The 26,358-nt window shown below is 52.1% G+C and overlaps 11 protein-coding genes across 11 annotated transcripts; 7 read left to right on the top strand and 4 right to left on the bottom strand.

Moving 5' to 3' along the window:
• Nucleotides 1–411: 411 nt before the first annotated feature.
• ASPZODRAFT_141931 (hypothetical protein) lies at nucleotides 412–3,190 on the top strand (the record flags this gene model as incomplete). The annotated part of the gene is made up of 5 exons (XM_022724801.1): nucleotides 412–475; nucleotides 537–1,143; nucleotides 1,207–2,257; nucleotides 2,335–2,726; nucleotides 2,815–3,190. The coding sequence occupies 5 exons, from the start codon at nucleotides 412–414 to the stop codon at nucleotides 3,188–3,190; spliced, it is 2,490 nt and encodes an 829-aa protein (XP_022581688.1).
• On the top strand, nucleotides 3,100–4,510 carry ASPZODRAFT_1910975 (hypothetical protein). Its single transcript, XM_022727333.1, has 2 exons — nucleotides 3,100–3,591; nucleotides 3,646–4,510. Exons 1-2 carry the CDS (start codon nucleotides 3,468–3,470, stop codon nucleotides 4,281–4,283), a joined length of 762 nt encoding a protein of 253 aa, XP_022581687.1. The 5' UTR covers nucleotides 3,100–3,467; the 3' UTR covers nucleotides 4,284–4,510.
• A 228-nt stretch (nucleotides 4,511–4,738) lies between these two features.
• ASPZODRAFT_132135 (hypothetical protein) lies at nucleotides 4,739–6,131 on the top strand. Its single transcript, XM_022722946.1, has 4 exons — nucleotides 4,739–4,943; nucleotides 5,024–5,028; nucleotides 5,108–5,206; nucleotides 5,288–6,131. Exons 1-4 carry the CDS (start codon nucleotides 4,796–4,798, stop codon nucleotides 5,993–5,995), a joined length of 960 nt encoding a protein of 319 aa, XP_022581686.1. The 5' UTR covers nucleotides 4,739–4,795; the 3' UTR covers nucleotides 5,996–6,131.
• A 171-nt stretch (nucleotides 6,132–6,302) lies between these two features.
• Nucleotides 6,303–7,261, bottom strand: ASPZODRAFT_132132 (hypothetical protein). The gene is made up of 5 exons (XM_022722945.1): nucleotides 7,144–7,261; nucleotides 6,873–6,904; nucleotides 6,728–6,809; nucleotides 6,592–6,655; nucleotides 6,303–6,524 (listed from the first exon to the last, which is right to left on the bottom strand). Exons 1-5 carry the CDS (start codon nucleotides 7,210–7,212, stop codon nucleotides 6,490–6,492), a joined length of 282 nt encoding a protein of 93 aa, XP_022581685.1. The 5' UTR covers nucleotides 7,213–7,261; the 3' UTR covers nucleotides 6,303–6,489.
• A 257-nt stretch (nucleotides 7,262–7,518) lies between these two features.
• ASPZODRAFT_15856 (hypothetical protein) lies at nucleotides 7,519–8,134 on the top strand (the record flags this gene model as incomplete). The annotated part of the gene is made up of 5 exons (XM_022726359.1): nucleotides 7,519–7,578; nucleotides 7,671–7,686; nucleotides 7,820–7,882; nucleotides 7,951–7,963; nucleotides 8,035–8,134. The coding sequence occupies 5 exons, from the start codon at nucleotides 7,519–7,521 to the stop codon at nucleotides 8,132–8,134; spliced, it is 252 nt and encodes an 83-aa protein (XP_022581684.1).
• A 264-nt stretch (nucleotides 8,135–8,398) lies between these two features.
• On the bottom strand, nucleotides 8,399–9,021 carry ASPZODRAFT_132128 (hypothetical protein). The gene is made up of 2 exons (XM_022722944.1): nucleotides 8,613–9,021; nucleotides 8,399–8,546 (listed from the first exon to the last, which is right to left on the bottom strand). Exons 1-2 carry the CDS (start codon nucleotides 8,931–8,933, stop codon nucleotides 8,406–8,408), a joined length of 462 nt encoding a protein of 153 aa, XP_022581683.1. The 5' UTR covers nucleotides 8,934–9,021; the 3' UTR covers nucleotides 8,399–8,405.
• Nucleotides 9,022–9,154: 133 nt separating this feature from the next.
• On the top strand, nucleotides 9,155–13,686 carry ASPZODRAFT_116228 (hypothetical protein). The gene is made up of 8 exons (XM_022721133.1): nucleotides 9,155–9,557; nucleotides 9,623–9,739; nucleotides 9,805–9,910; nucleotides 9,971–10,204; nucleotides 10,268–10,354; nucleotides 10,417–13,141; nucleotides 13,209–13,507; nucleotides 13,563–13,686. The coding sequence occupies exons 1-8, from the start codon at nucleotides 9,349–9,351 to the stop codon at nucleotides 13,605–13,607; spliced, it is 3,822 nt and encodes a 1,273-aa protein (XP_022581682.1). The 5' UTR covers nucleotides 9,155–9,348; the 3' UTR covers nucleotides 13,608–13,686.
• Nucleotides 13,687–13,757: 71 nt separating this feature from the next.
• ASPZODRAFT_132126 (hypothetical protein) lies at nucleotides 13,758–15,244 on the bottom strand. The gene has a single exon (XM_022722943.1). It carries the CDS (start codon nucleotides 15,151–15,153, stop codon nucleotides 13,888–13,890), a length of 1,266 nt encoding a protein of 421 aa, XP_022581681.1. The 5' UTR covers nucleotides 15,154–15,244; the 3' UTR covers nucleotides 13,758–13,887.
• Nucleotides 15,245–15,738: 494 nt separating this feature from the next.
• On the top strand, nucleotides 15,739–17,593 carry ASPZODRAFT_132124 (hypothetical protein). The gene is made up of 3 exons (XM_022722942.1): nucleotides 15,739–16,893; nucleotides 16,961–17,067; nucleotides 17,136–17,593. Exons 1-3 carry the CDS (start codon nucleotides 16,038–16,040, stop codon nucleotides 17,400–17,402), a joined length of 1,230 nt encoding a protein of 409 aa, XP_022581680.1. The 5' UTR covers nucleotides 15,739–16,037; the 3' UTR covers nucleotides 17,403–17,593.
• A 90-nt stretch (nucleotides 17,594–17,683) lies between these two features.
• On the bottom strand, nucleotides 17,684–18,504 carry ASPZODRAFT_132123 (hypothetical protein). Its single transcript, XM_022722941.1, has 3 exons — nucleotides 18,385–18,504; nucleotides 18,262–18,322; nucleotides 17,684–18,199 (listed from the first exon to the last, which is right to left on the bottom strand). The coding sequence occupies exons 1-3, from the start codon at nucleotides 18,437–18,439 to the stop codon at nucleotides 18,106–18,108; spliced, it is 210 nt and encodes a 69-aa protein (XP_022581679.1). The 5' UTR covers nucleotides 18,440–18,504; the 3' UTR covers nucleotides 17,684–18,105.
• A 95-nt stretch (nucleotides 18,505–18,599) lies between these two features.
• On the top strand, nucleotides 18,600–25,694 carry ASPZODRAFT_132122 (hypothetical protein). The gene has a single exon (XM_022722940.1). It carries the CDS (start codon nucleotides 18,756–18,758, stop codon nucleotides 25,587–25,589), a length of 6,834 nt encoding a protein of 2,277 aa, XP_022581678.1. The 5' UTR covers nucleotides 18,600–18,755; the 3' UTR covers nucleotides 25,590–25,694.
• The last annotated feature ends 664 nt before the right edge of the window (nucleotides 25,695–26,358 follow it).

Raw genomic sequence — 26,358 nt, 5'->3', positions numbered from 1 at the left:
GGACTGGCTCGTCAACTGGCGACGACACCACATCAGCTTCACTTCACCACCTCGCGATTCTTCATGCTCTTCTAGCTTCTGAGGAACCAACCATGTGCATCAGTGGGCCAACTCCCCATTTTTCAGAATGCCCATCTTGCTGTGCATGGGGAAATGCTGCATCCGAGACCCGAACCGGCTCCCTTCCTCCCAATTGCCGAAGTTATTCCCCACTAAAACGACTGGAACTCGTCCAGGCAGAATGGAACTCAACCACCAGTCCGGGCCGACAATCCGGAGTATCCTCTTCGGAGTAATATACACCGAGCTATATCTTATCCGTTATAATAATGGGCTTTCCTGGGGCGGTGACGCTGCCCCGCCAAAACTACTTCAGCAGGAATCGAGATAGAATCATCGTCTACGACAGCCATGTTTGAGGTTGAAGAGGTGCTTTCGGCTCTTTCGGTGGAGGAGAAAATTGCTCTGCTGTCCGGTAGGTGACTTGGTCAGCCAGAATGCCGCCAATATAGGGGCCAGGACTGATTGAAGGTTAGGAACGGATTTCTGGCACACTGCCGAGTTTGCACAACATGGAGTCCCGAAAATCCGCGTGTCTGATGGCCCCAATGGCATTCGAGGAACTAGGTTCTTTGCTGGAGTCTCTGCGGCATGTATCCCTTGCGGGACTGGTCTGGGTGCAACGTGGGATAAAGAGCTTCTGCGCAAGGCCGGCGACCTGATGGGGAAAGAGTGCATTGCCAAGGGTGCTCATGCCTGGTTGGGTCCTACGATCAATATCCAACGGTCCCCGCTAGGTGGCAGAGGCTTTGAGTCGTACTCGGAAGATCCGTATTTGTCGGGAGTCCTGGCAGCCCATGCGATTCAAGGATGCGAGGCGACGGGAGTCCAGTCGGTCGTGAAGCACTTTGTCTGCAACGATCAAGAGGACGAGCGGAGAGCTGTCGATACCTTGGTCACGCCTCGCGCGCTACGAGAGATCTATGCCCGGCCCTTTCAGATCGTGGCCCGGGATGCGAAACCGGGTGGTCTTATGACGGCTTACAACAAAGTCAACGGATGCCATGTCTCGGAAGACTCTACGCTTTTGGAGGATCTCGTCCGTCGTGAATGGGGATGGGATCCCCTCATGATGAGTGATTGGTACGGTTGAGGACCATTCTAGTTTTTCTTCAAGGGGCCGTCGCAGCTTACAGTGGCAAATAGGTTCGGTACCTACTCGACCGTCAAGGCTATCACGGCTGGGCTGGATCTTGAGATGCCCGGCAAGACTAGATATCGCGGTGTGCTCGCGAACTTTGCTATAGGGTCTCGTCTTCTCACCGAGACGACGATCGACCAGCGTGCCCGCCGGGTCCTGAAGTTCATGAAGAGAGCAAGTGAGGTGGAGGTCAGCCCGGTTGAATCCAGCCGAGACTGCCCGGAAGACCGCGCGCTCAATCGCGAACTAGCAGCGAACAGCATCGTCCTTCTGAAGAATGACGGAGACATCCTGCCCCTTCAGCCCAAGAAAGGCAGCCAGATCGCGGTTATCGGCTCACACGCCAGGTACACCCCGATCAATGGTGGTGGCAGCGCCTCGCTCGATCCGTACTATGTGGTCAGAATTCTGGATGCAATCAAGAACAAGGTCGGCGATTCCGTGACTGTGAAGTGGGAAATGGGCGTATGCGCTGTGAAGATGCTTCCGATGGTCGATTCGCTTATTTCCCACCCGGAAAACGCCTCTGGAGGCCTCATCCGGTTTTACAATGAGCCATGGAGCCCTGGCGCCTCGCCAAGGGAGTGCATTTGTGAAGAACCCCTCAAGAACCTGAACTTTCAGTTAATGGACTACAACCGGAACCCACGACTCAACTATGACCTCTTCTACGCCACGGTCGAGGCCGACTTCACTCCCGACGTCAGTGGTCTTTGGGAATTTGGCCTGACGGTCTGCGGAACAGCAGACCTATACATCAATGACCAGCTGGTGATCGAGAATTCCACTAATCAAGTTGCCGGCGAGGCTTTCTTCAGAAAGGGGACCAAAGAGAAGATCGACAAGATCTTCTTGGAGAAGGATGTCACATACAAGCTTCGGATCGAATTTGGAAGCGCCAAGACATCCAAGTTGATGCAGGTCGGCGTTGTCAGCTTCGGCGGCGGAGGCGCTCGTCTGGGAGCCAAACCGGTCAGCAACCTGGAAGCTGACATTTCTCGAGCAGCCAGGCTGGCTGCAGAGTCCGACTACGTGATCGTTTGTACCGGGTTGAACGTACGACTTACCCCTTCGCTCTATGCTACCTTTTTTTTTTTTTTTTTCTTTTGGCAAATGTACTAATGCCGATGTAGAGCGACTTTGAGTCTGAAGGCTACGACCGCCAACACATGGATCTTCCCCCCGGCGTGGACGAACTGGTGACGCGAGTTCTGGAAGCCAATCCGAGCGCTGTCATTGTGAACCAGAGCGGGACGCCGGTTACGATGCCATGGCTATCGTCTGCCAAATCGATCGTTCAGGCGTGGTATGGCGGCAACGAGAGCGGCAACGGGATCGCAGACGTGCTGTTTGGGGATATCAACCCGAGCGGCAAGCTTCCCTTGACGTGGCCGGTCAGACTTGAAGATAATCCGTCCTACGGTAACTTTGGGGCTGTCGCAGGCAGAGTACTGTATGGAGAAGACATCTACGTAGGATATCGCCATTATGATCTGGTCAAGAAGCAGCCGGCTTTCTGCTTTGGGTAAGCTGCTTTCTCTTTTCTTTTCTTTTCTTTTCTTTTCTTTTCTTCTTTTCTTTCTTAGTGTTCTGCTACTGACATGTCTCCCTAGACATGGCCTCTCATATACGCAATTCGCACTCTCGAAGCTCGAGATCGATGGCAACCGAATCTCCTTCTCTGTGACCAACACCGGCTCTCGAAAGGGTGCAGCCGTCGCACAGGTCTACGTGTCAGCGCAGACCTCGACCTTCCCTCGTGCTCCGCGCCAGCTGGTTGCATTCGAGAAGGTGAGCTTGGAGGTCGGACAGAGCCAGAGGGTAAGCGTCACAGTGGACCGGTATGCCACATCCTACTGGAACGAGGCGGAGAAAACGTGGATCAACGAGGCCGGCGACTATGGTATCTCGGTAGGGTTCTCATCCAGGGATCTCCTTCTCCAGGGTGTCTATCGCCTAGAACAGAGTGAACGGTGGCTCGGATTGTAGAGTTGTATGTATGTATCCGAGTTTCCAGCAGCGATTATGTGCAATATAGACGCAGAAACATCTACACAGGAGCATAGTGTACTACATACATAGTAGTACACACCATGATTGCATCATTTTAGTCGCCTAGCACGAAAACACTTACCCCGCTTTTATCTGACCCGAGTACAGGGTTGTTCCTCTGATCAAGCATATTGTACATGTACATACCCCTCTAGAAGATAAAGCTGCTATTACACGGACCTCCAGCTTCAGATCAATATCACGCACGCCCATTATGACATCCCAGAACAATGAACGATTTAACGCCGAGGCAGCGACATGGGATAACCGGCCAGGGGTTGAAGAATCGAACCAACACGTCTGGACGACGATCCAGGCGGCGGTCCCTGATCTAATGAGTGCGTACGCTGCATTGGCTGTGATGAATATGAGCTCTGACAAGCAAGAACCAGGTGCGAAGAGAAGCATCGATGTTCTCGAGCTCGGCTGCGGAACGGGAGGCCTCTCCCTGCTTGTTGCGCCGACAGTGCGCTCCCTTGTGGCTATCGATGCTGCACCAGGCATGATTGAGAGATTGAAAAAGAAGCTCGAAACATCGGACGCCAAGGGCAGCAGTACCCAAACCATCCATCCGTTGTGTCTGGTCCTGCAGGACCCGGAAGACTCGCGTCTGCCACCGCATTCAGCGGATGACCCGGCCGGACCACGAAGAAAGTACGATCTGATCCTCAGCCATCTGATGCTGCACCATATCCCCGATCTCAGCCAGCTGCTTCGGACCATGCACGGGTGTCTCAAACCGGGCGGCTGGATTGTGTTGACGGATTTCGAGGACTTTGGCCCCGAAGCCCGTAAGTACCACCCGGCGTCGAAGCTGGAGGGCGTCGAGCGACACGGTATCCAGCGCGAGTCTTTCCGCCTCCTCATGCAGGAGACGGACTTCGTCGACGTCGAGGTGACGCCTGCGTGGACTTTCACGAAGAAGGTGGAGCGGTATCCGGGCGAGTGGGAGGAGAAGCCGGACGTCGAGCGGGAGACAATGGACTTTCCTTTTCTTCTGTGCAAAGGGCGGAAACGTGACCTGCCTTGATAGATACCTCAGGCTCAAGTCATATGATCTAATACGGAGTACTGAGTACTGAGTGCTCAGTAGGAGCATAGCTATTATGTACCTCTATGAACATAAATAGGTGCATAAAGAGGTACATATATACATAACTAGCTGGTAGATCTCAGTTAGGCACTCAAAATCAATGGACTAAATCATAAAGTACTATTTTCTGCTATTGAAGTACTCATAGAATATCATCTCAATGTAATTATAGAGCTACTATGGACATACTCAGGTAACTACCTAGTTAACTACCTAGTTAGTTACCAAGTACCCAGGTACTTAGTAAGCATCGTTATCCAGAACATCAATGGCTCCAGGATTACATAAGCTTAGTCAGTGGCTAAAAGGTGAATCGTCAAAACCGAGGCGCTGATTGGCGCCTGAGCCGAGCGCATCGGCGACTGATTTATCTCCGGTGAAACGGTTTTATACCGAAATCGATCCCTGCGCCCAGCGTCATCGAGCCTGCTACCACAGCAAAGAGAAAGATGGCCGTTCACATCAAGGTGGACGATTCGCCAGCCCAAACGGCCGGGGCAGCGCCTGCTGTGCCCATGGGCAAAGTCCATTATCCCTTCTGGTTCGGTGGTTCCGCGTCCTGCTGTGCAGCGGCGGTTACTCATCCGTTGGATCTTGGTAAGTCGGACCAAGGGCAGGTTCTCTGCCAGTCCCAGTTTGCCTTGCATGATGGACCATTTACTGACAGCTTGTGATAGTCAAGGTAAAAAAAACCCTCCAAAACCAAAGAATACCTCCTATTCGATGCGTTGCCCCTATATCGAACACGCTGACATCGATAGGTACGCTTACAAACGCGAGCGCCGGATGCTCCAAAGAGCATGGTGGGCACTTTTGGCCATGTGGTGAAGAACAATGGAATCCTAGGCTTGTACAGTGGAGTGCGTTTCCCCCCCCCCCCTCTCATGATTCAAATCGAAAAAAGGTTGGGTGGATGGTGCTTATGTGATTCCATGAAATAGCTCTCCGCCGCAATCCTCCGTCAACTCACATACTCAACCACGCGCTTCGGGATATACGAAGAGCTGAAATCGCGAGCCTCCTCGGATCCGAACGCACCACCGGGCCTACTCACCCTCCTTGGAATTGCATGTGCTTCGGGTTTCATCGGCGGCATCGCAGGCAACCCGGCCGATGTGCTGAACGTTCGCATGCAGTCGGACGCGGCACTACCCCCCGCGCAACGACGAAACTACCGACACGCCCTACACGGTCTGGTCCGGATGACGCGCGACGAAGGGTTCGCCAGCCTTTTCCGCGGCGTGTGGCCGAACTCGACGCGCGCGGTGCTCATGACGGCCTCGCAGCTCACCACCTACGACACCTTCAAGCGGTTGTGCATCGACCAGATCGGCATGGGCGATAGTCTGCTCACGCATTTCACTGCCTCCTTCATGGCCGGCTTCGTCGCCACCACCATGTGCAGCCCCGTCGATGTGATCAAGACCCGCGTCATGAGCGCCTCCGCCGCCGAGTCGCACGGCCACGGCCTGCTCGGCCTCCTGCGCGACATCTACCGCCGCGAGGGCCTCACCTGGGTCTTCCGCGGTTGGGTGCCCAGCTTCATTCGTCTGGGTCCGCATACAATCGCCACTTTCCTCTTTCTCGAAGAACATAAACGTATCTACCGTCTTGTTAAGGGGATCCCGGACGACCCTCACAGCAACTAGGTTTGAATATCTACATTTGTGTGTTGCATTTTTCCCTGTTCATTTTGTGTTCATCTATATCCTTTTTTTTGTATATACCTCTTGTTTTTTTTTTTGGATTGGCTCGCTGTACTGTATCAGCTGAACCGCATAGACCTGGCATGTGGCTTGTCTCAATGTACAGCTACGAGAAACTCTGGCATGGAACCAGTAAGAGATAGATTGATAGACTGACAATAGAACAATGCAGTCATGATTAGTCTGAGTAGCATTTCTGCCACTATATTGTAATAACCACAGTACAAATCTTACGGGTAAGTAAACATGGCTTATGGCTATGGCTAGTTCATATTGCAATACATTCCTCAAATTGCGAGTATATGTACACTCTTCCTCTCAGCGACGAGAGACTCGAGAGGCGAGCGACGCTTTTGGTTTTTTCTCGCGTGTTCAGGTAGATTACATGGTGCGTTGTCGACAGAAAAAAACTCAATCAATATCACAAACTCGGCTGTTTACCTGTCCAGGCGAGCGGGGAAGTTACCAGCCTCTGTTTTTTTTTTCTCATTAGAATACTTCTTCCAAGCCAATGGCAGAGCAAAGAGACTGTAACTTACCACGCTGAGTATCCCAGCGGTCAGTCCAGGCCTTAGGGCAGAGGGAGCGGAAAGCGTGGAAGAACTAATGAGCCGTTAAAATCAATTTCACCCAAAGACCATTGCCAGTCAATTGAAGTCTTAGGGTAAACAGTACTTGAGTGCAGGGGCGGAAGTCCTCGCCCTTGGCGTTGACACACTTGTAGTAATCAACATAGTTCTGCCAGCAGTGCTTGGTCCTTTATTTCGCAAAACAATATCAGCAAACGCTTGAATCGAAAATCCGATCGGGGTCCACGTACTGGTTCTGCTGAGGGAAACGGGCATCGTAACCTAAAAAAAAATTGGATCGCCGTCAGATCGGAACGCTTCGATATCTGCCAGTGTTGCTCATCGAAAGGTCCAGCTCCACGAAACGTGTCGTCGCCAATCCGGGGGGGGAAAGAAAACCATAAATCAAGCATTGACACACGTACCAGCTATAGATTATGTTAGCAAAAATGCATCCATTAGTGACCTATTGAGGCCATCGCACGTCGCAGCATGTGGGCAGGGCGCAGATCGAGGCAACTCACCTGTCACGAACTTGAAGGGCTTGGTCTCGACGGGCTCATCGGGGTCAGCTTCAGGAATGGCACCCATTGCGGCGATTCAAATCGATATCCGAATAAATACAAGACGAAAACGCGGGGTGGAGAGGAGGGGGGTGGGAATTGGGGAGGGGGGACGAGGGAGTGGAAAAGGGAAGAGAGAGCTTCTGTCCTGGGTGGAATGACCCGGCGGCAGCTGTGAAGCCGGACTGGCCGCGGTCAGCGTAGCGAGCCACTCATGCAACACGTTGACTAAGCCCATTCCGTTCCGTCCCTCTCCTCCGAGACCACCCAAACCTTCCGTCACCACTGCAGAGCGAATAACACCCCCCCCAAAACCCCTGCTTACCATCCAGAAATGTATCCCTCTCGTGTGTTTAGGATGCAGCCTTCCCGGCCCTTCTATGCTCCTACTCCTGTGAGTGAATTCCTTTCCTTTTCCCGCTCGGTGGGATTGTCCACTGGGCGGTGCGATCGTATGATGTTGCTAACGGGGCTGGCGATGGGCAGAAGGAGAACCAGAGCGGTAGGGCGTTCCTCGATGTGTGGTGATCGGCGTGGCAGCAAATGCAAATGCATTGATGCTTTGCTGTGGCAATGGCCAATTCCACACCCGTCTTTGCTTTTTGAAGCTCTTTCTAACCGGTTCTTTCGTTTAGCCCACACCATCTCTCAGCGCCTGCGCACCTTGAAGAGGGTCCCCCCGGAGCTGATTCCTCTCGGTAGGTCTTGTCGGAGCTATTCTCGAATACGAAGGCACTCAATGGCTAATTTTTGATCTACTTGATAGGTATCGTTCTTGGGTATGTATTTTCTTGAAAGAAAAAGAGCAAGTGGAAAAAAAGAAGAATCGGCGTTGACTTTGATATGACAGCGTCGCCCTCGGTGCTGCTATCTATTCCTCCAGCAAGAAGCTCATGACCGACAAGACCCTGCGTCTCTACCGCAACAAGCCCGAGGACCGCGAGCACTAAATGTACTTCTATCCTGATATTTCTGCGTTGTGACGGGGTGGTGTTACTGTTCCAATGGAGGAAAATGTAAGATGGCGCGTTCCTTGGAGAGAAAGCTTGGACAACACCGGAAGCAAAGTCGGGTTGCAGTTGCGTGTATATAGTACCGCTCTGAAGGAGGGTGTTCGGTGGAGTCATTCTTCGCAATATCAAATTGTATCGCTTGCCTCCCAAACCACGCGAGTCGTTGGCTTGAATAATCTTTCTGGCCTCCTTCCATCTCTCTTTTTTTTTACTCGGGTTTCGGCCCTGCCACATCGAGCTCTTCTAGCCCTTGCATCGGGTCTTGTGGCCGATTGTTGGAGGCCTCTCGAGCTTCCTCTGCGGCAAGCCGGTCCTCTTCGCTAACCGCGTATTTCGCCAGGTATCCCTCCTGTAGTAGTCATGAGTAATTTTTTTTTTTCGTCACTGCGCATACAGCTAGGACTGAGGGACCTACCTGCTCCCAAATCGCCGTCTTGCTTCCCAGCCCTTCATTGCTATCCTTCTGCGGCTTGGCGCCGGCAACCTTGATCGTTCGCCCGTAAAGCTCGCTTCCGTCCATATTATCGATCGCTTCCTTTGCGTCTTGAGGCAGTTCAAACTCCACGTAGCCAAACCCCCGGTGCAGGTCGCCAGAGTTCGGTAGATCCGGCTTAGGGAGTGTAATGTCCACCACCTCGCCGAACGGCACAAACGCTTCGGCCAGTGTTCTCACCGTCACAGCCTGGTCCAGCCCGCCCACGTAGATGGTGCTCTTCAAGCGGGAGGCTTCGCTCATCGTGTTCTTCCAAACAGCTCTTCTTCTGGGGGTTTTCCTGTATTCTTTCCTGGAAGAACTGGCCTTCTCCGTCTGGATATAATACTATTAATGTCAGATCGTGATTGTACCACTTGGGTCGATTTGGCTGAGGGACCAATATCACGTGCTGCGGCTTTCGCCCGACCGGGCCTAGTGGTGCCGGGCTGCCCCAAAGCACCCAGCGAGGACACTTGGACGCATCGCAATTAACTGACTGACCTGCCCATACAATCCAGACACGACTTGGGTCAGAATCGCTTAGAAGAGGGGAGGTTTGACCTTGCAAGGCTGTTCCTTTCTCTTGGTGATACGATTTTTCTCTTGTCTTTTTTCCTATCCGTTTGACATCTGTTTGTTTTTGTCCCTCCTCCCCCCCCAAACTGTTGTTATCAGCATGGTGCGTTTAAGGGAGATCCCCCGGACAGCCACCTTTGCTTGGTCTCCCGGGGCAGCATCGCCATTGATTGCTACCGGTACTCGAGCAGGCGCCGTCGACGTCAATTTCTCAAATGAAACATGCCTCGAGTTGTGGGATCTAGGCTTGGACCGCCCGAACGCCGGAGGGGAGCTCCAACCTGTCGCTAAGATCGATACCGACTCCGGGTAGGAGATCCATCCCCTGCATTTATACTATATGTTCATGGGCTAATTGGAATGATTCTATATAGATTCAATGATCTTGCGTGGACAGAATCAGAAGATAACAAACGAGGTATCATCGCGGGTGCGCTAGAGAATGGGTCGTTAGATCTATGGGATGCGGATAAACTGCTGGGTGGAGAGAGGTATGACGAGATGCTATCATATTTTAGCCCTCTGGACTTTCCTGACCATTCGGTTTGAATCACAGTGATGCCTTAATGTCGCGGACCTCCAAGCACTCGGGTGCGATCAAAGCACTGCAGTTCAACCCCAAACACTCGAACCTTCTGGCCACTGGAGGAGCCAAGGGGGAGGTACGCGCTAGAATTTTCAGCTCTTGCTGGCAATAGACTCTCAACTGATGAATGATCTAGCTTTACATCTCCGACCTGAACAATCTTGCGAACCCATTCCGTCTCGGCAGCACTGCCGCGCGGGCCGACGATATCGAGTGCTTGGACTGGAACAAAAAGGTCGCCCATATCCTGGTCACTGGTAGCAGTGCGGGTTTTGTTACCGTGTGGGATGTCAAGACGAAGAAGGAGAGCTTGACTCTGAACAACATGGGTCGCAAGGCTGTCAGCGCTGTTGTTTGGGATCCTGAAAAGGTGCGCGTCATTCATTGCAAATGATTGGCACTGCACATCTGTTTACTGACGGTCTGTCAACAGCCCACGAAACTGATCACCTCGACACCGCTAGAATCGGATCCGTTGATCTGCGTCTGGGATCTCCGAAACTCCCACGCTCCGGAACGGGTAGGTGTCGTCGGCTAATGAACGAGTCAAGTGTATGGATATACTAATTGATTGACCTACAGACTCTGAGAGGCCACGAGTCGGGTGTTCTGTCGCTGTCGTGGTGCGCGCAAGACCCTGACCTCCTGCTCTCTTCCGGAAAGGATAACCGCACGATTTGCTGGAACCCTCAGACCGGCCAGGCCTACGGCGAGTTCCCTGTTGTTACCAACTGGACTTTCCAAACTCGCTGGAACCCCCACAATCCCAACTTTTTCGCGACTGCCTCCTTTGACGGACGGATCTCGGTTCAGACCATCCAGAACACCAGCACAGAGACTGCTCAGGCCATTGTGGATCAAAACCAGTCTCTCGACGGTGAAGATTTCTTTGCAAAGGCTCAGACTCAGCCCCAAGTCTCTACTTTTTCGCTTCCCAAGCCTCCCAAGTGGCTGGAGCGACCCAGCAGCGCTGCGTTTGGCTTTGGCGGCAGAGTCGTCTCGGTTGGCTTAGCTGAAAAGGGCAAGCGCGCCTCGAAGGTCCGCATCACTCCTTTCGAAGTGGATGAGTCTGTTGGGAAGTCCACGGAAAGCTTTGAAAACGCACTGCGCGAGGGAGACCTGAAGTCCATCTGCGAAGCCCGCATCACGGGTGCCACGACCGACGAGGAAAAGGCCGACTGGAAGGTCATCGAGACTTTGCTTTCCGAGAGTCCCAGAAAGAGCCTTGTGGAGTATCTCGGGTTCAATGACCAGCTTGATGAAGCTGCGGATGGATTGGCCAAGCTTCAGGTCGACAAAGAGGAGTCGGAAACCAACGGAGCCGCGACTGAGACGGAATCCCGCGGGTCGGGAGCGAAGAAGCATAAACGCCTGCAGTCAATCTTTGACACTAATGCCGAAGGAGACAATTTCCTGACCGACCTGGCCGCTTCCAAGGGTGCCAGGACCAACAACCCGTTCCAGATCTTCACCGGTAACGAGTCCGAGGCGGAACGCCGGATCACCCGTTCACTTTTGCTTGGAGACTTCGAGAAGGCTCTTGATGTCGCTCTTCAGGAGGACCGCATGTCTGACGCATTCATGATTGCCATCTGTGGCGGTCAGAAGTGCATCGACAAGGCACAAGAGTTCTACTTCTCTAAGCAAACCGGAGGCCCCAACTACCTGCGCCTGCTTGCGTCCATCGTCGGCAAGAACCTCTGGGATGTTGTTCACAATGCGGATCTGTCCAACTGGAAGGAAGTCCTTGCGGCTCTCTGCACGTTCGCCGACGAGAAGGAATTCGCTGACCTGTGTGAAGCTCTGGGTGATCGCATTGAAGAGCAGATTCGCAGCACGGATGACAAGTCTGGCCGGAAGGATGCCTCCCTCTGCTACCTTGCGGGTTCCAAGCTCGAAAAGGTCGTCGGCATCTGGATCGAGGAGCTTAGGGAAAACGAACAGAAGAACATCGAGACTGCCACGGAGAACACCTCTTTCTCCATTCACGTCCATGCTCTGCAAAGTCTGATCGAGAAGGTGACCATCTTCCGCCAGGTCACCAAGTTCCAGGACACGGAACGCAGCAAGGAGTCAGACTGGAAGCTCAACGTCCTGTATGACAAGTACATCGAGTACGCCGACGTTGTTGCGACACATGGACGCCTGCAGATCGCGCAGAAATACCTCGATCTTGTGCCGGAGAAGCATCCGGAGGCTGAAGTCGCTCGCAACCGTATCAAGCTGGCCACTCGCCAGCCTGCCCCCCAGAGATCGCAGGCCGTCCCCGTCTCTGCGGCCAGGAAATCTTCCAAGGCTCTCCCTCAGCCGAGCACCTACACGCCTCAGTCTACCTTTGCTGCCAGCGCACCTGCAGCGCCCACCCCGCCGCCGGCTCAGAATCCGTATGCGCCCCCAACTGCTGCTGCTGCCGCAGCCCCGGTGCAACCCGCGAACCCGTATGCGCCTCCTGCTTCCTCGCAACCGGCCAACCCTTATGCATCCATCCCCAATACTGGCTATGCTCCGACCGGCTACCAGCCTCCGCAACCCATGAGGTCTGCTGCCGTGCCCCCGCCGCCGGGACCCTATGGTGCCCAGACGTATGGTACAGGCGTTCCTCCGCCTCCCCGAGCCTCTACCTCGTCGCCTGCCGTGACGACGTACACGGTGCCCCGCAACATCCCTGCGTGGAACGACCTGCCAGACGACTTTGCAAAGGTCTCGGTGTCTCGCAAGAGCACTCCGGCAGCCGCACCAGCTGCTATCAATTCGCCCTTCCCGAACCAATCGCCCACGCTTCCTCAAGGCGGTCCTCCCCCCGTTGGGCAACCCCAGCGAGCACCCTCCGTCCCGCCTCCGCCCAAGGCTGGAGCTCCCCCCCCGCCCCGTGTGATGTCTCCACCAGTTGCTCCGCAAGTGTCCTCTATCCCAGCACCGCCTACTAACCCATACGCGTCCTTGCCTCGGTCTCCACCTACCGCCATGCCGGGCATGAGCGTGCCTCCCGTGGCTCGTGGTCCATCTCCCTACAACGCGCCTCCCTCCGCTCCCCCGCCTACGAACAGATATGCCCCGAGCCCGGTCCCACAGGCTGCTGCTCCCCAGATGCAGTCTCGTGGTTCGATCCCACCTCCGCCGCAGGGAGGAGTCGCTCCGTCGCCGTATGCTGCCCACCCTCCGCCGGTGGCCAACCCATATGCTCCTTCCGGCCCCCCGACTACACAGCAGTCTATGCCTCCCCCTCCTCCTCAGGTCCCCTCTCAGGGTTCCCGACCTAGCACTGCGCAGTCGCAGAAGAAGGTCGCGCCTGCACCTCCAAAGTACCGTAAGTACATTTCTTCATATCCCAATTCTCTCTTTCATTGTGTATCACCAAACTAACCTTCAAAAAGCATCCGGCGATCGCTCCCACATTCCCGCTGACGCGATGCCCGTCTTTGAGATTCTGTCGGCAGATATGCAGCGCGTCAAATCCCGCGCACCATCCTCATTCAAGGCGCAAGTGGATGATGCTGAGCGACGATTGAACATCCTGTTCGACCATCTCAACAATGAGGATCTGCTCAGACCCAATACAGTCGCGGACATGACAGAGCTGGCGCGGGCCATCCAGGCGCGTGACTACGAGACGGCTCGGACCATCCATCTCGACCTCCTCACTAACCGTACAGACGAGTGTGGCCAGTGGATGGTAAGTTATCCCACATCCTACTTCTTTTTTTCCTCTTTTTTTCTAATATGCGCAGGTTGGTGTGAAACGATTGATCAGCATGAGCAGAGCAACTCCCTGAGTAAGTCGTAATAGTAGTGCATAGAGAAAGAAAAAAGAGTATATCTTACTATGTATGAAGGCACGGGGTGATATAAGTGGTTCTGGAATTTGTCTTACTTCATCTTTCCTGTTGATGTATTTCTTCTGAAATTATATCTGTTCTTATTCAAAAAAGAAAAAAAAAAAAAAAAAAAAAAACAACAGTCGTAGTGTATTGAAACAAACTAGGGTAGCTCATAGGTAATAATATATCATTGTCGCCTGGTATCCCGGATTATTTACATGTCATGGGAGAACAATCACCTAGCAACACCGCCGTAAACCCTTGCACCGCGGCCTGAGGGAAAGTTGCGCGAACTTAGCAACGCCCCCTTGACGCCGCGGATCTCCGCTCTGAAGCCGGCAATGGCGTCCTCCTCGCCCTTGGCTATACCGGGCATGGCGGGCGCTCCGTCAACGCCCGGGGAGCTATACGCGCCGTAGCCCGTGGAGGTAGCTGTCGACAAGCCGGTGGCAGTCATGGTGTACGTGGGGGCGCTGTAGATCAAGGTGTCGAGGTAATGGCGCAGCTCGGTGGCGCGGGTGGCGAAGGAGTCCTCTGCCGAGCGGGTGGTGGTTTCCGTGTCGACGATCTCGCGCAAGTGCGAGGCGAGCACGTCCAGCCGTTTGATATGCTCCGTCACGGCGGCGACGGGGTCATGCTGGGTATCGATGGGTTTGTCGTCAGTCGGGGGGGCGGGGGCGGAGATGGGGAGGGCGGTGGCGAGCGGATGGACAAGGTCCGGGGTTGTCTGCGTCGCGACATCGCGGTGGAAGAGCTCCGTCGGGTCTGAGGTGACTGATTCTCCATCCCCGGCTTCATCGTCATATTTGTTGTCGCCGTGTTTGGTCTTGGCGGCGAGGAGCTGTGCGGGGATCCGCGAGACGTTCTGCTCCAGCTTCTCGTTCAACTTGGTCAGGTTCTCTGACGCAGTCTGTGCCAGCTCATGTCGTGCTGTGCCGAGATCTGCTAGCATCGGCTTCACCAGGTACTCGCTCGCCCCGTAGACGACCGCACCCAGGCCCGCGGCGCCATACAGCGAGTACAGCAAGCTTCGAAGGGTGACAAGCGGCGGGGGCCGCGCAGGTTCGAAGAAAAATTCAGGGTACGTTATGATAGGCGGGACATCGCGAGGGGCACGCAATTGAGCCGTTTCCTTGGCCGTCTCCTTGTTCGGTGGTGGTTGCGTCTCTGCAGCTTCTTCTTTAGGCATGCTCGCGCTCGTGCTCGTGCTTGTCCCCGGCTCTGGTTGGACGGCACCAGCCAGCAACGTCTCAATCTCCTGCAGACTCAGCCCTTTGGACTCCAGAAACGCCACCTTTCGCTCTCTGGGCGCCTCTCGTATCGAATCGTCCTCTAAGAACTTGCCTGCCTGTTCAAGGAGTGCTGTTCGTGATGTGGCTTCTGGTGTCTCGGGGGGGGAGGAAGAGGTGGTGGTGGTGGTGTCCTCGGAGGCGTCACCGGCAGGCTGCTGCTGCTGCTGCTGCTGCCATGGGGGAACAGATAGTTTCTTCGTTTCGCTCATGGTGGTGTACTAATCATTTCTCGACTGCTGCAGTAGACAGCACCAAGTTATATCTTGCTCTTGCCAGACTCACGTTGAGGTACCTCACGTCAGCCTCGGCTGTTGTCGGCCTATCGTAATCCGTACCGTACTGAGACACACCGCCCTGGCAGAACACGCCCGCCTGCCTCAGCGAATCGTGCCGTCGGAGAGGAGTGTTGGAATCCCAGGATTGTCCCTATCTACCCTAGGTAACTAGCTAGTTAGCTGGCGGTTCTTTCTGTACGACGACGATTTTCTGCCCCGGCCCGGTCAGCGGTGGCAGACAGATTCTGGACGAAGCTCTGACGCTGCCTGCTCAGCCCGGTATGTCCTGCTGGTCCCTCCCCCCTTCACCTCGAACACAACACCCCCTCCCATCAAACGCCTCGCCACGCTCTCATGGCTGTGAGCTCTGGCGGCGGTGGTAGTACTGCCTGGAACCCTGTTTCAGTAGTCCCAGATACTGTCGGCTTCCTTCCCTGCGCTAGTTTTGCTCTTACAACTGTTAATGTCTTATTACTGGTCACTTTTTTTGATTTGCCCACCTCCTTCTCATGGCTGTGTGACTGATGACTGGTCTGGGAACAATCAATGTGCCTTGCTGGGGATGAATGGTTCAGCCTGAAATCCGCAGAAAGAAGGAGAAAGCCGCGGAGTGGATGGGCAAACTACCTACCTAGGAGTGGTGGATTTCCTGTTCTGACCTCTCATACTTATACGCCTGTCTCTCCACGGACACACCTCCTTCTCTTGCGAGATACGATGATCTGAGATTCCGCTGTCAATCTGAATTTCTTTCCCCTTCCTCCAACTTCCCTCGTTGTGTTCCCATTATCTTTGCTTTTTCCTCCTACCCGTTCCCCATGTCTTCCCATCGCTCGCTTCGCTCCCGTGCCCCACGGGCGAGTTGGCCCGGTAATGGCTCTAACATTAGTACAAGGCGCACCCGACAATCGCACGTGGCCGTCACTCCATCGGTGACCGTGTCTCGATCGCCACCAGACTCCCCAGAGGAGGCCAAACGATCTATCCATCTCACAGTGAAGATGCCTTCCAGCAAGCTGCGTGAGGTGACTGGGGGCGGCTCTCGAGCGGCTGCTCAGACTAAACGCTCGGTCAATGTGTTTACTGAGTCCCCTATCGTGAGTGGGCCACGAAACAGCCGATCTAAGAAGAAGATCGTGGAGGTGGACACCAGTGACGAAGACGATCTGGAAGAAGAGGATGATGACGATGACGACGATGATGATGTTGAGGACGAAGATGCCCCAGGGGATGAAGATGACGATTTGGATGCCGATGGCGACTTGGATATGGATGATGTACCTCCTCGGCCGCCCATATCGAAGCGGCAAGCCAGGTCGAATGTCACCTCCGTACCGGCGTCAAGAAGAGCAGTGAAAAGTGTCGAAGCCAAAGAAATGGAGCTGGACGATGAAGATGAGGAGGTTGAGGAGGATGAAGATCTTTCGGACCTGGATTCTGATGGGGAAGGAGGAGCAGATGACCAAGAACAGAGCATCTTGCCTGACGATCTGGCAGATGCTCCCGGTGAAGATGACGAATTAGACGAGGAGGACGAAATCGACGAGGACGAAGGAATCGACAGTGATGAGGCCACACCGGCTACGGGCAGTCGGCAAAGCACTCCAGATTACAATCGCTTAACGAAACGTCAGCGGGGGACATTAGGAAATGACTTCTTGCAACTTCCCATGGGTGGGTTTTTGATATTCGATACCCATTCGTTATATTTCACCTTTTGCGGCTGGCTAACATACACCAGAACCCCAAGTCAAGAAACATTTGACAGCAGAGGAACGTGCCATGCGCCGTGCGGAAATGGCTCGACGGAGGAAGAATCTCAGCGAGAAACGCAATGAAGAAGAAAAGGTAGGTCATAAGTCCTACTTGTCTGCTCTGCTCTTACACCGCAACCTTTTTTCTAATATGTACCACAGATGGATACTATCAACAGACTCCTTCGAAAGCAAGCCCCCAAGCGCCGCGGCAGAGTCCCCGCTGCTGAGGCTGCTGGCGATGCCACTCCTGGAGACCAGGAACTTCCGGAACAGGAGAAAGCCGATCCTACCATCGTTCGCTGGATCAGCAATCGCGACGGCTGTCTGGTGGGCGTCCCGGAAGAGTGGCTCGGCACTCCTGCTGGGCGTGTCTTCGGTGCAGCCCCGGCTGCACGCACCGACAGGAGATTGGTTGAAGAAGTATAAACGAGAAATATGGAGCTGGCGTATGACATGTACGAGTATGGGATCTGTTCAAAATGGCCACTTTCTTTTGAGGGTAAATGGGAATGGGATTGTTTCTGAAACGCAAGTTGCAATGATTTCGAATATTATACCCTATGTCAAAATGAAATCGACATTACTTTGGACTTTCAGCAATGGCAGTAATGCCCATATGGACCAGTAACTGCCTCATCTCTGGGTTGTAGAATATAACTAGAGGCAAGGAGATCTACTCTCGTCCAGAGCCTGTCCAGTGTAATTCAACTTGGGTGCTCTCTACGACCGAGTGTTTTGACCCTGATGAAGGAAATGACACGTCATTCAAGATAGATATATATCACATCCATACTCCATGTTGCTCACAGATTGTATACTTCAGTTCAAATTGCTTTGGGCTTGGCGTTTCCAGTGGTTGTCTCCCCTCTCAACGATGACCTTGCAGCAGCCAATTGCTGCCATTAAGAGCGAACACACGAATTTTGGAGCGGATTGTCTTCCTTGTTGGGATGGGCATTGGTTCGATACAACCAATATATTTGGCTCTCAACCTTCCGGCTTCCAGGAAGTTGTAAAAGGTGGGCAGAAGGCACGTAGACAATAGAGATGCCACTCTATTATGCATCTTCATTCTATCGATGATATTTCTCAGCCGTCACTTTCGATGGTCGAAACACTCCTGTCTGATTTAGTTCTGAGGATCATGCCCGGTCTTGGTCGAACTTGTCCATGCATCTTTCTCCGAGATCTGTGTCGACGAAGTATTGGGAACAGGCGGCGGACTACCCCCCCAAAACCAGTTAGGATCAAGTATCACCACGCTTTACCAGTGTTCAAAACATACAGCTGTGTGCTGGCTTTCTCGGTCTGCAGTTCCCTCAATGCCGGTTGGAAGGTATAATATCCTAAAGAAACCGACCAGATTAGCAGTAGTTCAAGCACACAGGTGGAAAAGAAAAATACATACCGGTGAAAACGCCTACGCCAATCGCCAGAACGGCAGGTAAGAAATTGCGGCTCATGATAGACCTAGAGACCACTGCTGTGAGGCTGTATTGTTATTATTAATGTGATGGGTGTCGTTGACGTCTCTCTAAACCCGAAGGCGGACCAAAGCCAAACCAAACTTCAATTAAACTCCCGTCGCGTCTCCCCACATTATTTTCCGACGCGTCTTCAAACGTCGCTGCCAAAGACACCAGTTTGCGATCTCTTTCTTTGATATAACCCGATATCATCTCACCTAAGAATATTCAGGTCTTTGGGCTACTCTTTCATACCACGGTGATGATCAATAATTAGTTGCAGAGATATGGGCGATCGACGCCAAGCAAACAAATGGAATCATGGCGACAACGAGGCTTTGTACCGGACTCGGACGAGGAGGACGAATTCGATACGCAAGGCTCCTTGGCAAAGACGGTGAACGGAGATAGTGTGTTTGATGGGGCACATCCCGGCGAGGAAGAGGTTGAACAGGGCGACATCGACAATGGGAGGGATGTTCTACGAGTCAAGAATAATTCCGCAAAGGGCTCACAGCAGCTGGTGGGCGAGACTGTCAAGGAGAAGGATATCGATCCGCTTACAAACGGCCATGAACATCTGGATGGCTTCTCAGAGAAGGTTGCAGGAGACGAGGGCGAATCCACCGACGAGTTGATGAGCGACCCAGAACAGGACCATGAAGAAGGACAGGGAGAAGAGGAGCCCGATATAGAAGAATCCCAGATCGTTTCGTTCTCGAGAAACACAGAGCAAGACACAGAATCTTTGTCATCGCAGCTATCTGCACTTCCAGATCTCGCCAGACCATCAACACCATCTGCCAAGCAAGCGGTCAACTTCTGGGATATCCCTAGTTCTCCGGACGAGCTTCAAGCGGACATTACGACGGCTCAGAAGTCTACACCGCATGTTTGGCAGGAAGGTCAAAGACGTGATGATGTTGGAATTCAGCCAAGGGTCGATGACGATGCCTCTTCTTCCTTGTCCTCACCTCCGTCGTCTCTCCATTCCATACCTCTTGTCAGTAATCAAGAGCCGAACGAACATGAGGAAAACGGTGCACCAGCCGAAGTCAACGACAATTTGGAAAGCCTGCTTCCTTCTCTTGATTTTCCACAGGAAATCCTGGCTGAGCTAGATCAGCCAGCGCGGAGATCCTTGAGACAACGCAACCCCATCCAACTACATCCGTATCTTCTAGAGGATGCCCAATACCAGAAGCTCATGAAAGCCAGAGGGGTGAAACCTGTCCGATTGATGAGGTATTATGAGGAAATGGCCAAAGCCTCCGGCGAAAGCCAGGAACAGGCTAGTTTCGATTCCATTCTGCCGCCTGCGAGCAGTCCTGCTACAGATTTCCACCCCCCATCGTCACCGATCATTCCTGGAGACAACACAATAGAAATTCTACATCATCGTCGTCCACGGGGTCTTTCGCCAACGGCGAATCTAACTCATTCGGATAAAAGGCGCAAACTGACGCATCACAAGAGCGGGGGTGGGGATGACGGTCCTGAACCTTCGACATCAAATTTTCTGGTGCTCATTGATCATAATAGAACTCCTGGTGGTCCACAAAATAAGTCAATACTCAATGTCCCCCCCAGTCCGCCTTGTTCAGGAAGCATCTCGTCCACGCAGAGCACGACCCATTCAGGATTCCGATTTCCCAAGGGATTTACGCACCCAACGCTGACTACGCCTGCAACTGAAGCGAGTTTAAGAGTCAGAAATGGTCTCGTATCTAAAATAGATGATTCTACCGAACCAAATGCTGTCCATGAATTGACCGATAGCGACTCAAACCCGCCACTTGATGAACCCCATTCAGAGACGGAGAGTAATGGGGACCATGGCCAGGAAGAAATAGCGGTTCGGCGATTGCAACGAAGGATCAAAGGAGTTCTTCCGGCATCCTGGCTTAGACTCGACTTGAAGCAACAAGAAGAGAAACGTCTTTCCTCGACTCAAAGAAACCGCGACTCAACATCCTCACATAGAACAGAAAATGCCAAGGGTGTTGCGAGGAAGGTGATCAAGACAACTACCTCCGTCGTATCTGATGATACTAGGCGCCAGCGAGTACCATTGCTGCAGTTTTCTGATGAAGAAGAAGATGATGAGGCTACTCATGGGACCAACCGCTCTATTTCTGACCCCAAACAAAACAATGCTCCACTCACCACGTTGGCTGATATAGTTGGATTTGACGATTCGTTTGATTATGATAATGATGGTGATGATGATATTCCAGAAGACAATCGCATCGACTACATGTTTCCATCTATACCACGAAGCGCGACATCATCCCGCAGAGAAAAGCATGGGACAAAGCGACCAAGGTCCGCAAAAGAGAAAACAAGTACCGAGAGGCAATACAAACGGGCCCGTCTCAAACGCCAAACGAGACTGACAGACTCCCAATATGGTGGTCAAAAGGTGAAACGACCTTCAAGAAGGGTGCCCAAGATCGGGATCCTGGATGCCCCAGATGTTTCACAAAAACCGCGCAATGAGCAACCTCAATTTCTTCGGGTTGCTGCAAGACAAGCCCGAGCTCGTAAAGACAAGGGAAGACGAAGTCCCACACGAAAATTCTTGAAACTTGGCTCCCAGGCCGACACGGAGGACGCAAATAGATCTCTTCACGAATGGCGACAAGGAGGGATTCGACAGACGATTTTTCCTAAATCTCAGCCCAAAACTATCTCACATAGACGCCAGCCATTGCAATACTCCTCTGCCAGCGAACAAAACATTAACAGTGCTTTTGGTAATGATGAACGACAAAGACAAATTATTGACTTATCAGACGATCATCTATCTCCAGGAGAGAAAGGCTTTGCTGAGGGTGCTTCACGTTCAGCTGTCAAGCCAATACAACCTCTCGTCAGGTCAGGGGGTGCTACCACAGCACCAAATCAGCATCAAAGACTCGGGAACAAGTGGATTGTTCGAAGAAACTTTGGTGTGTCCAGTATGTCGAGGAATGCTCCGAGGCCTGCAGGGCCTGACTTTGAGGATCTCGTGGGCGGCCATCGTTCAATGCCATCTTTATTCCAAAGATCTCTTTCCCTGCTTAATCAGAGGTATCGACATGCGCGAGCCTCCGGGCCACATCGTTCAAGCCTACCTCTGAATCGGTTCCTTTCTGAATCATCTCTGCCCTCTCACTCCTCTCTTGGAAATGCGCAAAATTCCTCGTCTTCGGAATCGACCAAACAAGATAATGCATTCTCGAAACTCCAGCGTCAACCCAAAGGCCAGCGGCTACGGAAGCGACCTCCGACACGCATTGATGCTCATGCTGTTGATTTTGAACAGCCGCCGCCAGTAACTTTCGACGACTCAGGATCAATTTCATTGCTCTCGGACGATGTTCAACGCTCGCAAGAAGGGTTGGTATCATTCCAACGGTCGTACACGATCAACTTCAACATCGCCCCTCTACAGACAGGTACTTTCTTCCATGAGTCCACCTTTTTAGGAAGTGGCGAGTTTTCTCGATCTTTGGAGGTTACTGCGCGAAACATGGACAAAGAGGATACTGCTCTGCTCACCATTCGAGTTGGTAGTAAATCTTTCCGTTGGGGGGCATGGAACGACTCGGTATCAACCGAGTTCGGTATTGCCTTTGATACAGTAATCGAAAGCATTGAGAAGACAAGCTCGGGTCCATTGGAGGCCTCTTCGGAAATCTCAATTATTGAGCCATGGACCATATACAGGTCGATTGTTCAGTATGTCTCTCACATGCTCGTTTTTATCGACCCTGTGGACAGGTCATCATTTATCGAAACGGCGATGTTCCAGATTTCTAAAGTTTGCAATGCCTTGTCAGATTTTTGTTCGTCTAACGAGAACAAAAAAGACACTTGTATGAGACTTGCCTGTTTTAACCTCACATTCGCAAACCAAGTCTACCAGGTCGCTTTTCATGACCTTGTTGACAGTGGCATGAAGGCCCAAGTACTGACGCTTGTCAAATCGGCTGCAAAACAGCTTTTCTCGATCATATTTAGCCAAAGCTCACTGCTTGAGATTCGCAAATTCCTCGATCTGAACAGGATACAGGAGAATCGAGACTCTGGAATTCGCGATAACGCCCCTGCTGTCGAGGGCTTCATAGTTGCTTGGCACATCTTGAGCAACGTGGATGATCTGAAAGTATGCCTTGATAACCTCATCGCAGAGAGCTGTTTAGGGCGCGCGATCCAGGATCCGGCAAAGCGCAAAGATGTCAAGTTCCTAGAGGATGGGTGGCATAGCCTGTACACAATTCTGCCACTTGTGGAGATCAACCAACTAGGCATTGCTCGCATTGGATCTCGCTTCAATCATGCCTGGGGCAATTGGATGGTCGTGAAACAACTGTTACAACCGGTCTTGAGCGAATACACAACTGGTTCCACCGCCCAGCCAATTTCCTATAACACTTACTGTCGTGTGGTATTCCAGCGGTGTTTTCAACTCATCAATAGCTGGGGTTGGAGAGACTGCAAACTCATACTTGATACACTCTTCGATTTCTTCGCAACCAACGCCCTGTATAACTTGCGACTCGAGGAAAGCTTTGGGTCGCCACCATTCCTTGATGATCTTGATCGCAATCCTCCGCTGGAGGTGACTTCCGGCGAAACATGCTTTAGCATCTTGCTGAAAATCATCGGCAGTGGGCTACGATTCTTGTCTAACATATACGACAAGAAGAGGATCCGCAATTATGCTTGGCGATTGTTGCCTAATCATGGCCGTGTCTATCCCAAGGAGAAGGAGCTGAAACGCGAAGACCTAGATGCGTTGAGGAACCATCATGATCTGCTCTGCACATTATACTGGGCTGTTCCTGACGAGTGTCGTCCTCGACTCCAGACGATCCGCAGCTTGGTGGATCCTGCCACTTCCCATCTCGAGACACTTAACATCAGTATTCGTTCGTGGGTGAGGCTTGTTCGCTTCAAGCTATCAACAGCTGAAGACGTATCTGGTCTAGAACCGTTTGCCGATTGGTACGGATGCTTTGTGACCGAGTTGATAAGACAGCATTCTCTCGCCCGCACGGAAGTCGAGGCTCAAAGCAACACAGATGCCCGTTTCTCCCGTCAGCAGATTGACAACGTCATTTCCCAAAACCAGCGACAGATCGAATCAGTATTGAGCACGTCCCTGGGCGGATTACAAAACGCAGTCAAACAAGCTTCAAATATGGACTATGCAGAGGTCCTCGTGTCTAAAATGCCTGTCAAGCTCTTGCTATCACTCTTCAACCCTCAAACGGCGCGCGTGAACAAAGTGGTCTCCGAGACGTTGGAGGTTATCTCGACGTATGTCCAGAAAGATTCACCTCTATCTTCGAATCCTGCCACTACATCTGCCGCCCCCATCTCAACAGACGACGATAGCCAGGAGTATGGTGATTGGGCCGATATTGATGCGATGTATGGAAATGAAGAGCCTCAGTCAAGCCCAGGGCTCGAGTCCGTCGAAAAGGTTTTCCACCCAGCCGTTTCTCGTCTTGTGTCCAACTGCTTCGGTGAGGACCTCAGACCTGAAGATGATTTTCTCCTTATCGTCGTTGATTGTTGGACCTCTGTCGCCCACGCACTTGCCAAACACAGCTTAAGACATTGGGACAGTTATCTCAGCCCCTACGATGGGGATTCGTGGACCACGCTCCGATCTACTGTCCAGACGCGGAAGTTCACGTCGCAGTTCCTGGCCAGTTGCATCGAAAAAGATACGCAATTTCTCTCGGAATGTAAAATGCAGATATTTGGCATGTGGATGTCATCTCTGGTAGAAAGATCCTTGATGCTCAAATTCCAACACCGGCTTACAGAAGCGCTGTTGAATCGAGACCCTGGAGATCCCCTGCTTAGGAATCTGCCTTTTTCTAAGGATCGAAGCACCAATGTGTATTCAATCACCCTAGAAGAGTTCAGCCAACGAAGGCTGTCTCTGATATCAAGCATACTTTCAAACATGCGGGAGCATCTCCGGGACCTAGAAGAGTCCGGGTCTCGAAATCATTCGTCCACCAGGATGGAGTATAAGGAGCTCCTTGGAAGGATGATGTCGTCTATGAAAGCAAATTACCAAGAGCTCGGGAATGGCACTGATATTGCGCAAGGAGCTTATGTGGACTTTGTCCACAGTATCATCGGGTTTCTTCAGCAACATACTCGAGACATTGGACCTATTGATCCTTTTTTCACCGACCCAACCTCTTTTCCCCTCCCTTTGACGGATCCAACATATATCGTTGCAAAGTTGAAGAGCTATGAGCCGAAGTTACTCACGGAAAAGGTTGTGAAGACGCTCGTCATATTCATTCAAGGCGTATCAGAGCGGGCAGCAATTGACGGGCAACAGAGGTATCTTGTCAACCAGCTGTGTGCCTCAATGTCTGGCACATATGAAGGTGGGAACCTGAAAAAGCCCACTCTACGAGCATTTTTGCTACAATGTCTGTTTCCTCCTTATCTTGAGGCGATCTTCACCAATCCGGCTGCGTGGATCCTGGGTCGACCTATTCTGGAGACCATGTCGCTCGTGTTCAAGGACCTTCTCCTCGATGTCGACTCGACTGATCACAACTGCGTTTCCTCCGTCATGAGTATTTTTGACACGGTCTTCCACTCCACATCCCAAGCCCTCCGTCAGATCATAGACAATCCAGATATGCTCAAGGAGCCGACAGTTTTGTTGACTCTGGTCGCTTTCGTCGAGACGATGACATCCGCGCTACCCGTGGTCGATTACATTGATCGCGCCACTGAAGCCGGCGAAAACATCATCCTGAAGATCCAAGCCTGCTATCAGTTTGCTCGTTGGTCTGTATCTCGACTACGTGATCCATCACTAGTGTTCGGCGGGGGCTCTCTGGAGAAGCCCTTGTCGCCATCTTCATCGTCAGCCGTCCCACCTTTCTTCCAACAGACTCGCAGCGTAGCCACGCGCGAACTGCAGGCCTACATCAACGAGAGCTGGTCTCGCTTTCGTGAAAAATACTACTTCACCCGTCGCGGTGCCCACCAGCCCCAGGAAGTGAGTCTAGATCCTGATATTGCCGCGAATCTAGAAACTTCGGCGGAACCGATGCTCGAAAAGGCCGTTGAGTCTCTCAGCGGCGTCTGGGAAGCATTGGAATTAGGGGACAATTGATGTCTAAGAATCATACCGTTCTTAGCAATGCTACAAAGGGGGATTTCCGGAATCATATGAGGACTTATGATACATGTTATGACTTACTTTTTACACGATACCAAACTAGAATATTGATTAATATATAAGTATAAAGATAAATTAAACTTATGCTTTACGACTGACTGTAAATTTGTTGCATTCTCTACTATAGATATAGTCACTTCGCTCCACCATGAGACTATATACCTCTCAGATTCAAGTTATCAAGAGTAGCTACAAGCCTCCCCTGTAAAGCCCCCCCCCCTAGCCAATCCACTATGGCTGTATATGGAGTATGATTCATTATAATCAATTCAATTAACTTGGTCTAGCTTAATAACTGACCATAAAAGTAATAATATCTACTCTAGTCAGATCTCAATGACTTCCAATCAAAAGGATTGAATTACTTCACTATACCCTGATATCCTCCTGAGGCCCTATACTACATAAGATAAGAATAGTCTCTCCACAGGAAAGAAAAAGAATCAAGAATCAAGAATCGAGAACCTCGAAGAACGGAGGAGCAGATATCATAACTCCTCCCCCCCCTCCCTATTGATTACCCCACTCCAGATCAGACGCATCAGCATGTCCATGCATGCAAGATAAGCAAATTAGGTATTTAGGCTGTGATGAGAACAGACAAAAAGAGGCCTTCCAAACACCAACACCTCGCTAGAGCATAATGTTGTCCATTGTGGGTTGAAAACGACGATTTCTTTTTCTTTTTTTTTTCGTTTCTTCT

Source organism: Penicilliopsis zonata (genome assembly GCF_001890105.1).
Source record: "Penicilliopsis zonata CBS 506.65 unplaced genomic scaffold ASPZOscaffold_6, whole genome shotgun sequence".
Taxonomy (NCBI): domain Eukaryota; kingdom Fungi; phylum Ascomycota; class Eurotiomycetes; order Eurotiales; family Aspergillaceae; genus Penicilliopsis; species Penicilliopsis zonata.
This window is presented reverse-complemented; position numbering and strand designations above follow the sequence as displayed.

Excerpts from the sequence above, each read along its gene's own strand:
- ASPZODRAFT_132132 (XM_022722945.1), bottom strand. The coding sequence starts at position 7,212 with ATGGGTGCCATTCCTGAAGCTGACCCCGATGAGCCCGTCGAGACCAAG. Across the intron at positions 6,905-7,143 it reads CCTTCAAGTTCGTGACAGGT|GGTTACGATGCCCGTTTCCC; the intron begins GAGTTGCCTCGA and ends AATTTTTTTTTA. Across the intron at positions 6,525-6,591 it reads CCGCTGGGATACTCAGCGTG|AGGCTGGTAACTTCCCCGCT; the intron begins GTAAGTTACAGT and ends AAAAAAAAACAG.
- ASPZODRAFT_1910975 (XM_022727333.1), top strand. The coding sequence starts at position 3,468 with ATGACATCCCAGAACAATGAACGATTTAACGCCGAGGCAGCGACATGG. Across the intron at positions 3,592-3,645 it reads GGCGGTCCCTGATCTAATGA|GTGCGAAGAGAAGCATCGAT; the intron begins GTGCGTACGCTG and ends AGCAAGAACCAG.
- ASPZODRAFT_132126 (XM_022722943.1), bottom strand. The coding sequence starts at position 15,153 with ATGAGCGAAACGAAGAAACTATCTGTTCCCCCATGGCAGCAGCAGCAG.
- ASPZODRAFT_116228 (XM_022721133.1), top strand. The coding sequence starts at position 9,349 with ATGGTGCGTTTAAGGGAGATCCCCCGGACAGCCACCTTTGCTTGGTCT. Across the intron at positions 10,355-10,416 it reads ACTCCCACGCTCCGGAACGG|ACTCTGAGAGGCCACGAGTC; the intron begins GTAGGTGTCGTC and ends ATTGACCTACAG. Across the intron at positions 13,508-13,562 it reads ACGAGTGTGGCCAGTGGATG|GTTGGTGTGAAACGATTGAT; the intron begins GTAAGTTATCCC and ends TAATATGCGCAG.
- ASPZODRAFT_132123 (XM_022722941.1), bottom strand. The coding sequence starts at position 18,439 with ATGAGCCGCAATTTCTTACCTGCCGTTCTGGCGATTGGCGTAGGCGTT. Across the intron at positions 18,323-18,384 it reads TGGCGTAGGCGTTTTCACCG|GATATTATACCTTCCAACCG; the intron begins GTATGTATTTTT and ends CGGTTTCTTTAG. Across the intron at positions 18,200-18,261 it reads GAGAAAGCCAGCACACAGCT|TCCGCCGCCTGTTCCCAATA; the intron begins GTATGTTTTGAA and ends TTGGGGGGGTAG.
- ASPZODRAFT_132124 (XM_022722942.1), top strand. The coding sequence starts at position 16,038 with ATGTCTTCCCATCGCTCGCTTCGCTCCCGTGCCCCACGGGCGAGTTGG. Across the intron at positions 16,894-16,960 it reads CTTCTTGCAACTTCCCATGG|AACCCCAAGTCAAGAAACAT; the intron begins GTGGGTTTTTGA and ends AACATACACCAG. Across the intron at positions 17,068-17,135 it reads AACGCAATGAAGAAGAAAAG|ATGGATACTATCAACAGACT; the intron begins GTAGGTCATAAG and ends TATGTACCACAG.
- ASPZODRAFT_132128 (XM_022722944.1), bottom strand. The coding sequence starts at position 8,933 with ATGAGCGAAGCCTCCCGCTTGAAGAGCACCATCTACGTGGGCGGGCTG. Across the intron at positions 8,547-8,612 it reads AGACGGCGATTTGGGAGCAG|GAGGGATACCTGGCGAAATA; the intron begins GTAGGTCCCTCA and ends TGACTACTACAG.
- ASPZODRAFT_132122 (XM_022722940.1), top strand. The coding sequence starts at position 18,756 with ATGGAATCATGGCGACAACGAGGCTTTGTACCGGACTCGGACGAGGAG.
- ASPZODRAFT_132135 (XM_022722946.1), top strand. The coding sequence starts at position 4,796 with ATGGCCGTTCACATCAAGGTGGACGATTCGCCAGCCCAAACGGCCGGG. Across the intron at positions 5,207-5,287 it reads TCCTAGGCTTGTACAGTGGA|CTCTCCGCCGCAATCCTCCG; the intron begins GTGCGTTTCCCC and ends TCCATGAAATAG.